This window comes from Paramacrobiotus metropolitanus, unplaced genomic scaffold, assembly GCF_019649055.1.
Source record: "Paramacrobiotus metropolitanus isolate TYO unplaced genomic scaffold, Prichtersi_v1.0 Parri_scaffold0000132, whole genome shotgun sequence".
Classification (NCBI taxonomy): domain Eukaryota; kingdom Metazoa; phylum Tardigrada; class Eutardigrada; order Parachela; family Macrobiotidae; genus Paramacrobiotus; species Paramacrobiotus metropolitanus.
In genome coordinates, this window is record NW_026570352.1 from 146,401 (window position 1) to 165,464 (window position 19,064).

The 19,064-nt window shown below is 44.5% G+C and overlaps 3 protein-coding genes across 5 annotated transcripts; 1 reads left to right on the top strand and 2 right to left on the bottom strand.

The window, feature by feature from the left end:
* Positions 1-283: 283 nt before the first annotated feature.
* Positions 284-3,645, bottom strand: LOC129598906 (atrial natriuretic peptide receptor 1-like). The gene is made up of 12 exons (XM_055496995.1): positions 3,169-3,645; positions 3,056-3,097; positions 2,828-2,852; positions 2,388-2,695; positions 2,275-2,318; positions 2,170-2,208; positions 1,965-2,051; positions 1,703-1,843; positions 1,538-1,588; positions 1,161-1,337; positions 837-996; positions 284-765 (listed from the first exon to the last, which is right to left on the bottom strand). Exons 1-12 carry the CDS (start codon positions 3,497-3,499, stop codon positions 689-691), a joined length of 1,482 nt encoding a protein of 493 aa, XP_055352970.1. The 5' UTR covers positions 3,500-3,645; the 3' UTR covers positions 284-688.
* Positions 3,646-10,759: 7,114 nt separating this feature from the next.
* Positions 10,760-12,745, top strand: LOC129598904 (uncharacterized). 2 transcript variants are annotated; one of them, XM_055496994.1, is made up of 3 exons: positions 10,761-10,920; positions 11,089-11,706; positions 11,777-12,745. In XM_055496994.1, the coding sequence occupies exons 2-3, from the start codon at positions 11,092-11,094 to the stop codon at positions 12,197-12,199; spliced, it is 1,038 nt and encodes a 345-aa protein (XP_055352969.1). In that variant the 5' UTR covers positions 10,761-10,920; positions 11,089-11,091; the 3' UTR covers positions 12,200-12,745. The 2 variants fall into 2 exon arrangements, with proteins under 2 accessions (XP_055352968.1, XP_055352969.1); XM_055496993.1 differs by having other exon boundaries at positions 10,760-11,706.
* A 3,083-nt stretch (positions 12,746-15,828) lies between these two features.
* LOC129598922 (uncharacterized) lies at positions 15,829-18,307 on the bottom strand. Of its 2 annotated transcripts, none has more exons than XM_055497010.1 (3): positions 17,432-18,307; positions 16,279-17,109; positions 15,829-16,145 (listed from the first exon to the last, which is right to left on the bottom strand). In XM_055497010.1, the coding sequence occupies exons 1-3, from the start codon at positions 18,113-18,115 to the stop codon at positions 15,966-15,968; spliced, it is 1,695 nt and encodes a 564-aa protein (XP_055352985.1). In that variant the 5' UTR covers positions 18,116-18,307; the 3' UTR covers positions 15,829-15,965. The 2 variants fall into 2 exon arrangements, with proteins under 2 accessions (XP_055352985.1, XP_055352984.1); XM_055497009.1 differs by having other exon boundaries at positions 16,279-17,112.
* Positions 18,308-19,064: the final 757 nt, after the last annotated feature.

The following is a 19,064-nucleotide window of genomic DNA, read 5'->3' on the forward strand; positions in this document are numbered from 1 at the left end:
TTACCGAATTTTTTTCTGGTGCATGGCCAGTGTGGGTAGACGTTCACTGGTGAAACTGATGAAAATATTTTCTAAAAGTACTTGGTAGCCATACTACTGTATCAGCAAAACGAAATATATTTCTCATACATAGTTTGAAATTGTATAGTATCTGTACGTGAAGCTAACTAAAGCATTAATTTTTAAAGCACTCGCATGTTATAGGGCGAAATGGTTTTACGCGGAACGAGTTAGATGGCAGATAGCAAATGAAGCGATTAACAAAAAACAACGAAACTTTGCAAATTATTAACGAAACTTATACATGTCCAGCTGTCGGGGCTACTTCCGGTCTCTGTATTCTGCGTATTATAGTACGCACACGCAGACTTCACAGTTATGAATAATGCCAAGTTATAAAAAAAGAATGTTTTTCTTAAAAATTGCTCTTTTAAAACGAAACTAAAAGAGTCAGACAATTTACACGCCTATATAATATGTTGAAGAGAAGGCTTGCGCCCGGTATATATTAACGAAAGCGTTGTGCAAGCTCAAAGTTAATCGAAGAAAAATCGATTGCTTTTTTGAACGTTAATGTTGAACCTCTTGTGGAGCCTTTCACCTTTTTTTCCCGCTGTTTTACAAACTTCATTAAATGAAGAAATTATTTTCCTTGAAATCCAAGGAAGTGATAAGCCAGACAGTAGAATTATGCCATCATTCCTCTGATCACTTCAAACAAGTTCACGACAGCGGCCACCAGCTGCTCGTATTGGTAACGCTGCTCTGAAAGCCAATTAAATTGAGAGTACCGCGTTACCTAATTGATATGACTTAAGTAGTTTTGGTACACATACCTGTAGGTTTGCATGCCGGTTTTACTCCACGATAGCCGCATTTCGGTTCGTTAGGAGGCGGACTATCACGCTTGTACCAAACAATCTCGCGGACGCTGTGCTCCACTGGGTCACGAGAAGGTTCCAGGACTTTACGCTTGGCAGGATACTCCAACACAGGCTAAAAAATTAATTTTAATTACATATGTTTGAAGCACAGTTAACAAAACGTTTAGCGATAAACGAACAACGTATTCCTTTTGATAATTTCTGCTGCTCTAAAAAGATTCCAGCAAAATCGCCGTTCAAGCAATGGTCTCAGGGTACGAGTAGGTTTTAATGTACCATAAACATTCCAGTTTCAGCATCCATTTGGTGGAGTGTCCAATCCGCCTCGCGATCGCAGTTATCGTTAATGGTGATATCATGTCCTAATATGGTGAAAGTGCGATTCCTCATGGTTCTGCTCGTATTAGCTCCGTCATTTGGATTTTCTCCAAACGCTATGGTTTGGTTTAGCACCTACAAGGCATGTGTTCGATTTATCAGAAAGGCCCTTTCTGAAAGGGCAACATAATCGCTAGAAACACAATAAATATCTTCAGTTTGGTGCTTTTGCTGCCATAAATGTGTCAGTCGACTGCAAACTCCAACAACCGTCTTTAATTAACACTAATAACTGCAATGTTGTTGAAAGCAGACAGGTTGGCGCAATGCATTACCTGCGCGTATACAGCGAGGGCGTAATAGTACGCCATGGCGAATGGATTGACCTTTTAGGCAACAGAACACGTAGGTCATTAACGTATTCTTGCTGTATGCTTTTGATTGACCGGTGAGATGACAAAAATCATCGCATTTTGTTGATTTGTTTCAGTTCAGCTTACGTCTTCTCCAGGGGCGTATGTATAGTTAAATCTTGTTTTTGACAGCATTTTTATTTCATCAGTAACATTACGGTATTCAGGCGTGGCATCCGGACTGCGGAGAGATATTTTGAAGAGGGAACGGAAGGCGGTTCGGGCATCCTGAAGAGTAATGAAGGGGCTAAATTATACTAGTTGTTGCGCAAAAGATCTTTGCAGCGACAATGTTTGAAAGCTGAAAAGTCAACAACTGCAGATGACCTTTCTTCCAGTTCATCCTTACCGCATCACGCTCATCGGCATCACCGGTATTCCAGGCAATACTGCCGAAATATCTTGCGCTTGGAAATAGCTCAACTGTGAAATAAACCTGCAATTCAACACGTTTTGAGGTTGTTAGCGGAAACTAGGGTGCACAGCTGGAGCACTGTGTCTGCATGCTTGTAACAGCTTTCATAATGCAATTAAATTCAGCACGATGTACTCACATAATCGCCCCCCGTCATCTGCTTATCGGATGCTGCCAGCTGAAAATGCATCAAACGCCTTTATCACAACAGTAATCAATCACAATGTTGCGGCGATGGTTTTACCATGATTGAACGAATCCGGTCACCGTGGGCAATAATGATGACAACTGCACAAAAGATTCACAACTCCTAATAGAGCAGAGAAGGATGAGCGGACATGAAATCACTTTGCTCACCCCGAGCTACAGCTCTAATCTCCTCAAGATAATGTTTCACATTGTTTTCGTCTGTCGCATTCACGTAAAACCGGCTCGCGCTGAAATTATACGTTAGACGAAGTGAATCGAACACATTTGAGCACATTGGAATATAAAGGGACAAATTGTCGTTGGCATCATCACACAATATCCCCACAGTGTTGTAGTTGAAGTGATTTAGCAGTCTGAATATGAACATGCTCAGACTGTAGTCGATATACGGAGAGAAATTGGCTAGTGTTGGGAAACGCCTCTTATTGGAAAAAGTAGAATCGTCTCCCCATGTGCTAAAAAGAAAGATAGCAGCTCAGATTTACTGCGAACTAACCGCTAAACCAAACCCGGTTTTTACAAACGTATCCAAGATAAAGATTTATCCACGGTCAGATTCTTTTTTCACGAGTACTTCAAATACTCACGTAGCCAGCATCGGTTTATTAAAAGCTGCAAAAAAATACACGCTTGTTATTAGTGCATAACCATAAGTATTTGTATGGCTTTAGGTGCGTCAACTCGCCGGTATACAACAAAATCCATTAATAAGACTTAGCAAAAGTGGTTAAAATTGTGAGCAGCTCAAAGTTCAAACGTAAATCTGGCTTTTTATCGAGTGCAATGTTATATGTTGTATTTTATATGCAGCTTACATCTTGCCAGAGCAGCCAGAGATGACGCTGCAGAAGAGCATCCTATACGAAACAACAATTTTCTAACATCAGGCATGGCATTGAAAATTTGAAATATTATTCCTGAATATTACCGGGGCTAAAAAATGCCATAACTGGATTTCCGACCGCCTCATGGAAATAATAACGAGTAGCCCAGAATGCTGCTTTTTGGTTTATCCCGTCGCACGTCGTCACATTGCGGTCGTAGATGAGGACACTGGTTATATTCAGAAAATCCTTGTACGGTGCGAGATCGTCCTCTCCCTTAGCCATCACGGGAGCTGCGAACTGCAGACTGGTTGGCGTCTTATCGCCCCATAGATAAAACTGAACCAACGCTACATCCGGTATGTACACACCTCTGACAAAATCAAAAACCAAAAAAAGTAGGAAGGAAGTCATCTTAAGTGGGGATGGATGCATTGCGGAAGTGGTTTTGCGGCAAACTGATAACTGAATCCTATAAATTCAACAAAATTTAAGCATATATGCGGAGAACGATTGACTGCTGATATTGGTTTTTCTGTTGGCTGTCTTTACAAAGAAAACATCAAAGCAAAAGCGCTACTCATATCACGCTTTAGTAACAACTGCAATGTTTCCTGGTAGGTTCGGCAGTTCCTTGATGATTTTTGTTTGATATCTTTGTTTAGAAACTTGTTATGCCTTCTAGCTGGAGGATCTTTTGCTGCTCTTGTTGACGTAACCGGTTTCTGCATTATCCTGGAAACTTTGATCGATAACATTGAGTTGTTTCGAAGCTCGTGTTGAGATGGTGAGCGTATGTTCTCACGTTTTCTGCCACAGTAACATGCACCGCTAGGTTTACGGATGCAATAAACAAGAGAAGGAAGAAGTGCAAAATCTGATAGCGTTCGCCGTTATCCCACAACACTGCAAAAGCTGGTCGACGGTTGTCTGGACGTAGACGGGGATGTAAACATCAGAATAAGTTTTTTTTGCCACCGGTCTTGTTACTTGCTCCATTGCGGTAACCACTTTGTTCTTGCATGGAATGTATTAAATGCTAACCACGAATATTACTGAATAATTGACTGCCCGCGCTCGCACTTCAACTTTTTATGACTACTGCCTACTCAAGCATTTTCTGAACAATTGGTTGGGCGTCAGCCTGTCGATCAGTCGTGGTTTAATAAAAATTTTATGATAAAATGAACAGGCAGTGTGCAGAAGGGGCATATTCAATGCGCACACATGCACTTTTCCACGCAGTACACGTTAAAAGGAAGCACGTACATAATTTATCTAATTCTATATTGAGCGTATGCGGTGTTACGGAGACGGTACGACGAACTTGAATCCGTCGCATTATCATGACATACGGCAGCGATTCAAATATAACCACCTAAGTGGCCGTGGAAAGGTAGCGCGCACTGTAAGGAGCAGAGCCGGATAGATTTCCTCTGATTGTCGGCAAACGCTGCCGTTTTGAGACGGCGTTAGCACACTGAAAATAAAATTCGGTAATCGAGTACCACCCGCTATCATGTGCATCGGCACATACGACACCACGGCCACGATCCGGTTGTTTTTAAGGCGGTAGGACCGAAAAAGGTCACCGCCCAGATCCGGTTAATCGCCAGCAGAATGTGCCCGGCGCCGGCAGCGGGAGTAACGATCCATCTGGAGAGATCGCAAATATGTGCATAGACACCAAAGGTTCACACATGTTATCAAATAACTAAGAACGCCTACTTGCGTTTTTTTGCGGTCACTGCATACCTAACCGCAACGCACCACGTTATATACCTACGAATCAACGTACTGTCCAGTTATGGTATATTGTAATCAAGTGCCAGTGCGTTATGGAATGAAGACCTGCACTGATGACGTACAACAGCAAAATGTTGATAATACAGATGTTAAAGGGGGTAATTAGTCTTTTCGCAGATAAAAACACCGATGCAAACAACAGTGTGTACAGGAGATGGAATGGAGCTATATTCGCTACAATGAGCACCATAATGACGTTGTTTCTGGTGTCCATTGTAAAAGGATCCCCTCTTATAGTGGAAGTGTTATTAAACGCCATGGGTCGAGTCGTTGTGTCGTAAGCAAAAATAGAAAGTATGGCGATTATTTGGAATACAACGGGGAAACTACGAACGCATTAGGACGACATCCGACTACAACGCACTATATTATTCTTGCTGATTGATGCGCTACCACCTTTAAAACTGCCTTTCTGTTGTAATCGCCTATTCATTTTTTCCACTCTTCAGTAACCAGTGACCACAGCCTTCTCTAGCACTTGAGGATCCTGGAGAAACTGCGGTAAAACACGCAATCCCTTAAATTTTAACCCATATCAACAATTCACATTAGCATTTACCAGCAATTAACATTGGCATTGAATCTGACACCATAGGTTCACACATATTATCACAATAAGTCAATAACTAAAAAATGCGCTTGTGTTTTTTACGGTTATTGTATAACCGCAACGCAGCCAAATTGCGTAATCACTGTAGACAATTGCTGTAGACACATTTTAGTGCTATGAAGTGCATCCGGATTTCCGCTCAGGTGGTTTTACCACACTGCGTCTTACCAGACGGACTGTTTGTCATAGCTGTGGTTTTCCGGGTCGCAGTATTGTAATACAGCAGTTTCGTTGGAATACTCGCGCCGGTAGTTTTGTGCCTATCGAATGTCAAGCACACGCTTCCAACACTCCCGTAATGGTGTTTTACACAGTAAGTAATTGCGAAACAACCGTACCATCTTTTCGTTACACGACCGTGGCAAAAGAAACTATACTCATCAGTTACGAATAATTGTCAAACACTTTTCCTCAGGCTCCGAACTTGAATTTGTTAGTCAGAACTCAGAATAAAGAAATTAATTTGAGTTTTGTAAGTCAAAAGATCACATAATTAAGAACATCTGGTCCTTGTAAATTGAAAGGGTGCTGTACAACAACAGCACTTTACCAGTTTAAGCAGAAAGACATTTTTTGAATTTATGTAGTTTGCACCACTGTTTGGCAGTAAACCGAAAGGTATTCTTCGAACCGTATGTGAAGTAATCGCATTTTCGATATCCCTCCAGGGAAGATATGAAGGCTTAAAACTCTGCAAAAGACGCTTGTGTAATACTGTACATCGCATTTGGACGTATTTAAATCTGCAGGGTTCTACAATAAACTGTGCAAAAGATTGTGATCACCCTTCCTAATAAAAACGCCAGCATATTTATTCTGACGTTTTTGTTAATACTTCAATGTGGTTACCATGTGGTACGAAATTAAGGTAACAATATTAATATTGTTAATCCAGTTTGGACCACTTGCTTGTAGCTATCTGTACCTTGTAGCAAACGTCGGATCTCCGCGACATCTTAAAGTATGAGTACACATGTCAGAGAAACGCATTTGCTTTAACGCATTTGCTTTGCTTTGCTTTTAGCGCATTTGCTTTGTTTTAACGGGGTCTAATATTTCCATAATAGTTCTGTTGGTGGCGACCTTGTCGTGATATTTTTAAGCCTAAAATGCTTCCGATCTATGTATTCTACAGAATAATAATGCAGCAGCACTGCGCACCCACAGACTTCACAGTTTTGGCGGAATAATGGTGAGTTCTAAAAAAACGCAGTATGTCTCCCAAAAAGCGTCCTTTTAAAACATACTATAATCGTTCGCACTACAATAAGTACTATAATAGCCGGACATTTATAAGCCAATGTTGAAGAAAAGATTTGCATCCGGTTTGGACTGACTACTAAAACGCGTGCAAGCTCAATGTTAATAGAAAAAAATTAACGGCTTTTTTGAAAATGATGACTCGAGCCTCTTGTGGATTATTTCACCTTCTCCTTCGCTGTGTACATAATTGATTAATTCCAAAAATCTAATCCCGCAATGTCCACTGCGCATGGCCAACTACAGAGTACACACATTAGGCATGGACCACCTGCTTTCCATAACGGAGGACAGCTGCAGGAAATATGCTTCATCAAATGCAACACGTCCACGGATATGCGGCTTACCGATTACGGTATTTTCAACGAGGTTGCAGATTAATAATGTCGCACCTGCTTACATTCCCTTACTTTTAATGATCATTTACACAGAAATCAAGACAGATTCTGCATTTGTCTAAAAACTGTACTTTGGGAACAAGTAACGTGGTTTCAGCCATGAACGATCCAGCTCATCTGAATGTAAACCGCTCGACGATGACCGTTCAAAACGCAACGTACTCTCCAGAAAGCTCCACACCATACGCTTTTATAACAGTCGTGCTGGTTATCTGCGTAAGTACCATCGGTTATAACTTTCTTTTTATAGCTGCTTTCGCTAAAGATGCCGCTGTACGGAATCCCTTTACGTATTATCTCTTGAACGTCTCGTTGTGCGACTGCGGCCTAGCCATCTTTGGCATGACCGGTTTCGTGTGGTTCACGCTGTCCCCGACATCCAGCGCGGCATACTGTCCATACTACAATTTCCTTGACCATCTGCTGTTGATTGGCGCTGGTTACTCGGTCGCGTTGGTCAGTATCGACCGATTGCTGTCAGTTTTTACCCCAGTTTTCTATCGGAATGTTCGCTCAGTTAAGACTACCTGCGTAACGTGCGCTGGAATGTGGCTGTTCCTGGTTGTGTTAATTACACCGTACATTGTCATGGATTCACTCTGGTACAACCCCCTGACCTTACCGTGTTCCGTTAATTATTATGCCCAGCGCTCTTATTCACTAACTTTTGAGTTCCTAGCGTACGACTTTCCACCGGTTATTGTCGTATTAAGTTATGTGGCAATATTCCCGAAGATTTTCCAACGTTCACTGCGCTCACCGCACAAGCAAGTTCTTCCAGCTGGAGGATTAAGCACCGCCGGTAAGCGTCATACAGTGAAAAGTTGATACCGATTCATGATATTTAGTACAGCATGTTTGCTCAAGCATACAAAAAGCACATGTCTGAAAAGCGTCGGGTTTTGTTTAAGGAACTCATGGTACATTTTTGTGGATATTTTACGATTATTTCTTTAATGACCGTTCACTTTCTGATCTTTTAAGCCCATGCAACGCTAGTACACAATTTGCCTGGAGCGGGAACTAACGATACCGTGCTAATTCCGGTGAACGCAAATAAATTCAATAAACAGGCACTTCATGGAAACGCACCCTCTCCACAAACCACGGAAAGAAGGATGTACAAATTGTTTGCACTAATGGCTTTGTGTGTTCTGGTGTGCTGCATCCCGGCAATAATTTTCTATTTGGCGGTGGATTTTAATGATTACTGGAACGACACTTTGTTTGCTGTTGTCACCTGTTTGCAGTACGGAAGTTGCGTGCTTAATCCGCTAATCTATCATTCCAGCTTAAAGGGAATACAGAAAGCCATCAAGAACATTTTTCGCTGTCAAAGATAAAGCCCTAGCCCGCAAAGATGTTCCAAAATTATAGCACCTGGTGCCAATTTGCACCATTTCACGCGGTCTAAACGTCACTTTCGCGCACTATTTTAGTAACTCTTGTGGTAATCTAATCCGGGATGTGACTAGGATCAACCATTTGTGCACATTTGGATACAATACTTAAAGACGAGGATGCTTTGATAGCGAACATTGTTTTCGACTTCGCACTATTAATTTAGAACCGTCTGACGACCTAGTGAATTTGTACGGGTAGGTATCATTAGCTGCTGTTGTAGAATTTCCTTCGGAATTTCCTGTTTTGGAATTTCCTTCGGAATTTGTGTAACGGTAGATAAACAGAGATTTTTCGCTCCAGCTTCCCGAAGCAACACAAATAAATGAAGGAAACTGAATTTCTGAATTATGATCATGCCGGTTCACTTTTTCGATCTAGCCACATGTTTGGTACTCGTACCATACTTTCCCCCTGCCCAATTCGTTGTCACATTTTCAATTGCTGTTACTTCACTGTTCATCACACAAAAGGCAAAAGCGATAGAATGAGAAATCGTTGCAATGACAAAGTAAAACACACTGCCGTCCACAGTCGCTCCACTTCAGGCACCGAAGATATGTTAAAATGGGGACTGTGCATGCTAGTGGGGACGTGACGGGTTAGCCGGAAGCGGAATCGGGCCTGCATGCAGTTGCCGCGAGCCATTTTGCGCTGCAGAGCGCACGACGTCAATTTGGTCAACTTGCCCTGATTTCGACTCTGCACACTGCACAGCATCCGCTGTCCGCTGCATCTTCCCGAATTCGTAAAACACATGCATCGTTCTTCGGAAAGGGGCTTAGAAGCTGACGACAAAAGTAACAGTTAGATTCGCATCCTCACGGTCAGTTTGGTGCGTTATCGATATACAGAAAACCCGCAAACGCAAGAAAATTGAGAAATCCAAGAAAGTTTACTGCGTTGGTTGATGGAACAGTTTAAACTTGATTCCGTGTTCTGTACGCACATTTCGACAAAACGACGGCTCAGTAAAACGCGAATTTTGAACGTTCGCAAAGTGTCAGCATCGAGTACGTTCGACTGGTGACGCTCCAGTTGGGTCGACGAATTTCCTTCGACCGAATTCAATGGCAGGTCACACACAGATCGGCTTACCGTGTCGATTTGCTGACGATCCACGGAACCCGCATCTTGTTGGGCCACATGAGCTAACCATTCCTTCAGCTGCAGTCGAGCGTTGCAAGAATCAAGAGTCAAACCTTTTTCCAGCGTATCACTGAGATTCATGTGGAACGATATAAAAGGTCACAACTTAATTTAACTACCACTTCGGCGCTAGAAAATTTGTAGAATAGTTTACGGTGATTTTGCCATTTTGGCCTACGGTAATTTAGTATACACTGACTACAGTGACTGCCATTTCGAAAGCAAACGTGAAACGATGAAACAGAACTGCAAGTGCTAGCTTGAGAATGGTCAGCATGGTATAGAATTGAGTACCTGTAGTCGGACCTCAAATTGCCGTATTTTCGTACAGTGTGTTGTACGAAAATAGCTGCAAACTGTAGTGACATGACGTCATTTATTCAGTTCATCGTATTTTCATGAGTGAATTCACTACGAGTATGGAGAAAAACACCTTGGCATATATACCAACAGTTATTGTGATTTGTCATACTTCAGTTACATTTTTCCAAAAACTGCTTTTTATTATTGAGGCTAGCTATAAAGCCATACAGAGGACACCTCTGTACACCATTGTGTGTTATATGGCGAAATGGTTACCCACGGAAAGAGTCAAATGACAGATAGTAAAGGCAACGGCTAACAAAAAACAGCAGCTGTTAATGTTACTTCCGGTTTCTGTATTCTATAATATTATGGTTTAAATAGAGATTATTTTAATTAGTGTGTATCCTAGTCTATAAATCCTAAATGCTCTAAAGAGTCATATCACTAAACTTTTTTTTGCGCTGAGCCTCTCTGCAGCAGGGTACGATTGTAATCAGCCACAGATGTTTACTCAGATAGCACTGAGTGAGGAGTACACAGAGATAAAACATCTTTAAATCGTGGCGGTTACCGTTTGTAAGCCGACAACCATGCTTGCCTGGATGATCAACGATAGCGCGTGGGAACTTGATGTTACTGGAAACCGTAGGAAGCGAGTGCTGTAATGTACTGTAATATTGCAGTACACCGCTTTCAACAGAAGCACCCGAAACCACGCGTTCTCTACAAGCCAATGTGCTCACGAGTCACATACAAGCTAGTACTTTAACGGTAGTCTGTACATGATTGTACGAGTATATCTGTGAATGACTTAGCCATTCTCATTGCTACTGAAGTTGGGCCGCAGACCTTACAAGACCTTATTCTACATTTAAGCCAATAAATCGTGAGTAGAACGCTGAACCACCGGAATCCAAAAATCAAAGGTAATTTTTAGGTGATGTTGTGCTGCTTTATATGGAACTGAACAAGCCTTGCGCCTGCAGTCTTGAATGCTGCTCCGTATGGGATTTAAACTGCCGCTTTGTGTCTTGACCATAGCTTTTGTGTTGCCTCCACTGTGAGGACTGTTTGTAATGTAACCGTCGTTGTAGAGAATGCGGTACTTCCTGCTGCTCATCCTACTAATAAAATTAATTTGCGGCTGGCGCACACGACCCGGTGATCCCCAGACGGCACCATATTTCCCGCACCCTCTCTGCCACTATTCCGGTCCTTATAAACTAACGTGCAGCCATGCCGATTTATATATCCCAGGGAATTTCCGTATAGAAACCTTGTACTCCAACACCAGCCGAATCTATAACGACGTCAATACACTCATCCTCGACTGCCCCACCAGTACCAATCGCACCTACTGCAACACCATTGGTCCCGGTGCCACCGCCCTTTCGCACCGCTTCGGGTTGTGGCATGTGACGCTGATTGGCTTCCAGGCAGAAGGAGGCGGTCGAGCGCCTATTGACGTCCTGCTGGCAGAAGTACCCAGCCTTCACGATCTGCGGGTACATTATTCCAAAATCGGCACACTGGATCGTCATTTCCTGCGCCGTTTTACTCGCCTTGGGGAACTGGACGTTCGCAACAACGACATCAGTGCCATTGAAACTGACACTTTCGAGCCCCTTGTGGACCTGGAAATCCTAAGGATGGGCGGCAATGCTTTGCAGACGTTGGACTGGAGTGTTTTGAAAACGGTGGCCAAAACATTGGTAATCTGAAATTAACTACTACATCCCAGTAAAATCATTTTTGCCGATCTTTGTATCTTTCGTTTAACAGAGATTACTGGAAGCCGATGCGCAGAATCCACCCTTGCACACGCTGCGACGGAGCGGGTCGTTATTTCTCATGAACATCACAAAATTATCTTTGAACCACAGCCGCTTGTCATCCGTTCCAAAGGAGGTCGTCGACACATTTGATGTCCGGCAGTATGGCGATGTGACCCTTGATATCCAGCACAATCCAGTGTGTCGGGATAAAGCGGACTGTACGTGTTGTGACATGAAGGACTTGGCCGGTTGGTTTGTAAAGCGGAGCGAATGGGCCACACGCTTTGGCAATCTGTTCGGAACGAAACCGTGGTCAGTGACGGTTAAGGCCACCTGCGGGTCGACATGGAACACAGGCAGCAGAGATGCAGTAAAGGAGTTTACGCCGGAGAATCCCTTGTTGCCCAGCATGTATGCCAACTGCCATTAGAGTTTCTGTTATGTTAAATTTTTACCGATTCATAACATACACAGACAGATTTTCCCCGGTTTCATGTTAGACGGCGCCGTTGTCTAAGCTGTTGACAGAGTGTATGACACGTAATGCTACCGGTGATAGTACATATCCCGACGCTAAGTTCGCTCCTGCCTGGTTTTGACATTCGTAGCTGTATGCGTGACCGCCCAAGTGATCGCGGGACATTCCGTCGCGGGGTATATGTGCCACCTACGCAATTCGTTTCCAGACAATTCGTTGCGCAGCCGTTTCATTACGGGATACTTGGTTGTGCGACTTTTGGGAGCTCAAAAATTAAGTAATGGTTTATGGCAACGAGCAGTTATATGACCAATAGTCGGCAGGCAAATTGTCAGTAAAACTAAATATCCCGCTGCTAACTGTCTAACGACGCACCAATTTTATGTTTCAAGATGCAAAACACTATAATTTAACTTGAGCAGTTAGCACAGATGCACAAGGCTATGAGAAGTTGAGAACTACTCTAGTGGCGGTAGGGTAGTTTTCCTTAACTGAGTTCCTCGCTTCCCATGGGTACCGGCACTTGATGCATAAGAAAAAAGATGTACGAAAACCGGTAAATGTATATGTAGAACTTTGGTAATCAATGTAGCCGATAAATTAAGCGGTTATTTATTTTTAACTGTAAAACAGTGTGTCCGCGTTGGCGCTTTATGCCATTTCGATGGCCATTGCCTAATAATATGTTATTAAAGCAAATAATCGGATCCACGACCTTGATGCGCTCCACATATGTAGAATTCGCCTTTTTAAGTCTGGTAGATCTTCGCGTGAATGTACGTTTCGGTTTAATCAGTTTTAAGTCGGATTTACAACAAATTAGAAAGCCGACGCACAAACATTGATGTGGTGTGGCTTATGGACAGCCATACACGAAGTGATAATTCTTCGGCTCTGGGCGTTGACAGAGACATACAAAGACGTTCCGTGGATTTGCAGATGCTAACTACACTACAGATACTACAGCACATTAATCTCAACCCAGCACGTACAACAGTTAAGAATTTCTCTGGATACGTGAATTCATGCATGAAATTATTAAGAAAATAATGCAATAAGCCTCCTCTCGGTTCTCAAGTGTATGTAATCACTGTTCAGCGTAATCTGCAGTTATTTATTATTATTCTGCATTCCTTGGTCAATAATTCCTCGTGCAGCTGAAAATTGCAATCATACTCGTTCCTTCTTGCTATGAATGATTAACGAATAACTATTTAATCGACTTAGCGGATCTGTTTCGGCATATTTATGGGTCTATTTAATTAGGATCGGAAAAGTCGAAATGAGCAGCTGTTTTCGGAATTACAGTTTTCTGTCATGACTCAGCTATAAATCGGTACAGTCACTGTCAATGCAATTGCCCTCGCTGTAACATACGCCCATTCGCGTCACAGTAATATCTGGAGAAGGTGTTACGCTTTATTGTGCCGACCGATGATATACACAATCCGGTTAGCTGGGAACGTTTTGACTTACACAAGAGACACGTATAGTTATTTGCCGGAAGCCGCCAGGTGTGGTTGGAACAACGCTACCGTTTATTTAATGGCTCTGATCTGCTCATCTCCGGTGCCTGTACTGATGACGATCAGGGCTTTTTTCGGTGTTACGTATCCGGTCAATCATAACAGGATGGAGCGGTTGTTGTTTATGAAATGATCGTTAGTAGCGACAGTGATAACGCATTGACCGGTGAGCGGAAACAGTTTACAATCAACATGCATTCAAAACAACAATTCCTGTCATCGGATTTAGGTATCTATCATGGCGCCGCAATTTACCTTTAACCAAGCCCTGTTTGTACTACAGGTACAGAAAAACTACCAAAAACTTGATATGTAATCCAAGAAGTGGTCCAAGTCCAAGTTAGAGTAACCCTAATCCGATCCAAGGTAGAGGGCGGGCTATGCAGAAAGCCATTACGAGCATTTTTCGCTGTCAAAGAAAAGTCCTAGCCCGCAAACATATTCCAAAATGGTACCACCTGGCACCCAATTGCGCCATTTCACCCGGTCGAAACGTTACTTTCGCGCACTGTTTAAATAGTTCCTATGGTGATGTAATCACTCTCCGGGATGCGACTATGATCACCCGTTAGCGCTAATTCACATACATTACTTAAAGAGGAGGATGCTTTGATACCGAACCAATGTTCTTGTATGGAAGTCTTAAAGAGGAGGATGCTTTGATACCGTACCAATGTTCTCCTTCACACGAATTAACTTTAGAATCTAATAACCGAATGAGCCAGGTGAATTTCTACGGGTTACAGCTGCTGATGTTAGCAAATTTAGAATATTCTCCTGATTTTGTGTAATGGTAGATAAATAGTGATTTTTCACTCCCGGATTGTTATACAGCTTCCCGGCACAACACAAATAAACGACGAAAGCAGAATTTTAGAATCACGATCATTCCGGTTTTGTTTTTCGAGAAAGCCACATATTTACTGCTCGTACCATATTTTTATCCTGTCCAATTCGTTGTCACACTTTCTGCTGCTATTGTCTCTCAGTGTTTATCACACAGAAGATGGAAAAGCAAAATGAGCAATCATTGCAATGGAAAGTAAAAACACTCTGCCGTCCACAATGTGGACTCCACAGTCACTCCACTTCAGGCACCGAAAATAAACTAGGATGGGATGTATGCATGCTAGTGGGGACATGATGGGTTAGCCCGAAGCTGAATAGGACTGCGTGCAGTTGCCGCGAGGTATTTCGCGCTGCGGAGCGCGCAACGTCAATTTGGTCAGCCTTGTCCAGGTCCTGACACTGCACAGTATCCACGCTCCACTGCATCTTGCCGAATTCGGCAACAAGTGCCAACAACGCACGGATTGTTCTCATGACAAAAGCTTGGAACCTCACGACAAAAAGACAGCCACACATTCGTATGCTAAAAGTCAACACTGCGCGTTATCGATATGAAACTGCTCAATCCGCTAATCTATCATTCCAGCTTACCGGGAAAATCTGTACAGAAGGCCATTAAGAACATCTTCGGATCCAAAGAAAAGCCCCATCTAGCCAAGGGCCTAAATCTAAGGCCTCAATCCTAGCCTGATACCACCTGGTGCCAATTTGCGCCGTTTCACCCGGTCGAAATGTCACTTTCTCGCACTCCTCAGTTGATTCCTGTGGTAATCTAATCACTTTTCCGGGATGCGACTTTGATTACACATTAGCGCTTATCTAATACAATACTCAGCATTAGCGCTGATTACCTCAAAGAGGAGGAAGCTTTATTGCTTTGATACCGAACACGTTTTGTAGATTTGACACGAATTAATTTAGAACCTGTTAACTGGCTTCTAGCTTCTGTTGTTAGCATTTTTTAACATTCTCTTAAATTTGTGTAATGGTAGATAAATTATTTACTCCCGAATTGTCAAACAACTTCCCGGCAGAATAACAGTAAACGAAGAAGCTGAAATTCAGAATCACGTTCATGCCAGTTCCGTTCTTCAAGATGGCCGCATACCGTATTTACAATTCGTACCATATTTTTCCCCTGCGCAGTTCGCTGTCACACTTTCAGCTGCTGTTACTTCTCACTGTTCGTCACACAGAAGGCGAGAAAATAAAACGAGCAATCACTGCCATGAAAAAGTGAGAACACGCCGTCGTCCACAGTCACTCCACTTCCGGCACCGACGATAAACTAAAATGGGTGTACGCATGCTACCCACTGGGGACCCATCATGTCCACCCTGGGGTTAGCTGGAAGCTGAATCGCATTGCGTGCAGTTGCCACGAATCATTTCGCGCTGTAGTGCGCACAACGTCAATTTGGTCAGCTTGTCCAGATCCTGACCCTGCACAGTATCTACGCTCCACTGCATCTTGCCGAATTTGGAAACAACCCGCGGATCGCTCTCCTGGCAAGAAATCAGCACCTGGCGACACAAATCATGGAAAATCAGTTAGTACGTAGTGTCATGATTTAGAATTACTATATAGCGTTCAGAATCTATGCCAAAAATTGTGGAATGCGACCGTATGTCAAAGGGGAATTACAAGTCGGCCTACCGTGTCGATCCGCTGACGGTCCGAGGACTCCGGCTCCTGCGAGGCCACATCAGCCAACCAATCCTTCAACTGCAGCCGCGCTTCACGACAATCCACCGTCAGACCCCTTTCCAGCACGTCACTGAGATTCATGTGGACGCGAACGGGCTCACCGTCCACATCCACTGGTTCGGCGCTCAAACAGCTGACAGCATACTTTATCGACTCGTGGCGGAAGTGTTCGCCGGGACCACTGAAAGTCCCGTCCTTCCACACCACCCTGGCCACCGCCGCCGCCGCGCCATGCATATCTTCGTCCAGGCAGTTACCCAGATCCCAGTAGAACTTGTTTACAATAACCGTTATGTTATTATTTTCATCGAGATCTTGCTCGATCAGGACGCTGTCGATCAGATCGAAGCAGTCGGACAGAGCCGCATTGTCCGGCTGCTGATGCGACGCATTACCCATGATGATGATTTTGGTGATCGACGTCAGGCATTTCCACAAACACATGCCTACGAGGTACGCCGATCGGTACCACTCGGTCTCGTTGGGCGTCGTGGCGATTCCGTCCTCATCGACGAGGCGCTGGTGGGAGAACGACACCCAGATTACCCGCTGTTCCGTTCCGATAAGAGAGTCCCACAGCGGACAAACTCGGCAACACTGGGCCCGGTGCACACTGTCCAGCATGTCCAAGATTTGGCGGAATATTGCAGCTGGCAAGGCGCAAAACATTTCCATCTGACCGGCACCGTCAAGTGCATCAACGACTCCAGACGGCTTGTATAACGGCAGCGATTCGCACGGCACCTGCGTGAGTCGGTTCCTAGCCTCGGTGATTAGTCGCTGCTGTAAAAAGCCGGGCAATGCAAAGATTAGAAATACCACCGAGCCACGCGTGCCCGATCATTTTGGCGTAAGATATTTCGGCAAACGGGCAATGCGAAAAAAAACAGGAAAAATTTCTATGTGCTACGCGCTATCAGAACCAGTTTTGCTGATTTTTGGAGAGTGAGAGTTTGCATTGTGCAAACAGTGTTCAAGTGCCGATGTGCGGCTGGTTTTTCTGATAATCATCATGACTCGTGTAGCGTATGTGACCAGCATTGTGATTACCGTAGTCCCGAAATACCCTATGCCAGAATGGTACCGAGCGCGAGAGGCTTACCAGGTGTTCATCTTCCAATGGTGACTTTATCAGTTCTTGCAAGTACACCAGCGTCCTGCCCATGAGGCAAACAGGCCACACGGCGTACTCTGACGCCTCCACGGCCTGCTTCCAGGCGTCCCACAGAGCCGCGCTCACGCACTCACCGCCCCAGTAGTCCTCAGGCAGCATGAAAGCGCGAGTCACGAAGGCGTACATCCCGATGCGACCCTCGCTACTGTCAGGAGCGTCAGCGGACTCCGGTAGGCGCACAGGTTGTGCCCGCATCAGGCGTCTTTTCACGCCGGCATCCAGCTGCATCTCCACAAACACATAGCGCTGCCAGAACAGTTGACTATATAACGGTTCTGTCGCGTGCCATGTCCATGGGCGGTCCGCACTGGTCCGCGCCAAAATCTCCACCCTGGGCTCATCGTCACCAGGGGGAAACGCTGCGTTGTTGAAGTGCCAAGCCGAGTCCAGTGTGCCATCGAAGGTGTACCCCAGGGAATGACAGCTGGCGCGCACGGCTACCAGGTCCGGATTGACGAATGCAGCGTTTCGGCCGGGGCACTCGAAGTCGACGATCAAGCCGTTATTCAGGGCGTTGATGACGCGGCCGTGCTGCAGCGAGCCGTCGCTGGCGCGCACGTCCACCGCGTTCCACGCGTAAGTGTCGTGAGAGCGGGGGTACACGCTGCACATTGCGTCTGAAATCGATATGCCAAAAAGAACTCCACAAGTACTGCTGCTGCTGCTGCTCGGCACTAGACGGGTCGGTCGAACGCCTGAAAAATTTCTCTATAACAAGTGAACAATTCGATTATCGCTACTTGCAGACTTCATGTATTATGTTAGACTTCGACTCGTAAAAAATCTTCCACTCGGAAATCGTAATTCCAAATCGCGATGTCTTAAAATTCAAAAATAAAAATCAGCGTGGGCCATAAAAATCCGATTGAAGTTCGGAATACTGCGCGCACGGCGCAACCTGCAGCGTGAATCCGTGAAGACGCCACCCTGGCGGTTTAACTCTATCATGATCATGATCGGCCACACTGCCGCTGCAGGCAGCTATGGAGCACGGGAAAGACCAAGGACTCTACTCAGTCAATTTTTGTAGAAATTGTTTAGTAGAAACTGTTTTTTTCGCATTTAATTTATTTTGCATTTAATAGAACGTTATCTGCCGCTCCTTTCGACGTTTCACGGTTTCGTCGTATGATTTCGCATTTTAAAATTCGTTCCAACCGCAGTGGCAAAGAGGCAGCCCTACACCCTACACAGTGTAGATAACTCATCCCTTGTTGTTCCAAATCCGACCTCCTGATGTGGAACAACCGAAGGACCCAGTTCGAAAATATGTGCACCATCTACAACCATCCCGACGAGATCTACGCATGGAACGCAGTTGGTGTGCGAAGCCCCAATGGTTTACTGGAGCACGGCCGAATCATCAACGTCGTGCACAACGGCCTCATCGTGGATTTTGACTGCCCTGGACGACGCGCCGACCTGGTGGAGCACAGCGCCGCTTTTCGATGTCCTCGCGATGTGTACAGCACTTTCGCCGAAGACCTTACCTATGGATTTCGCCACGGTCTCGGTCTCGACACGGGTATGCAATCTCCGCCTGCCAGCCAGCAAAGTTTGG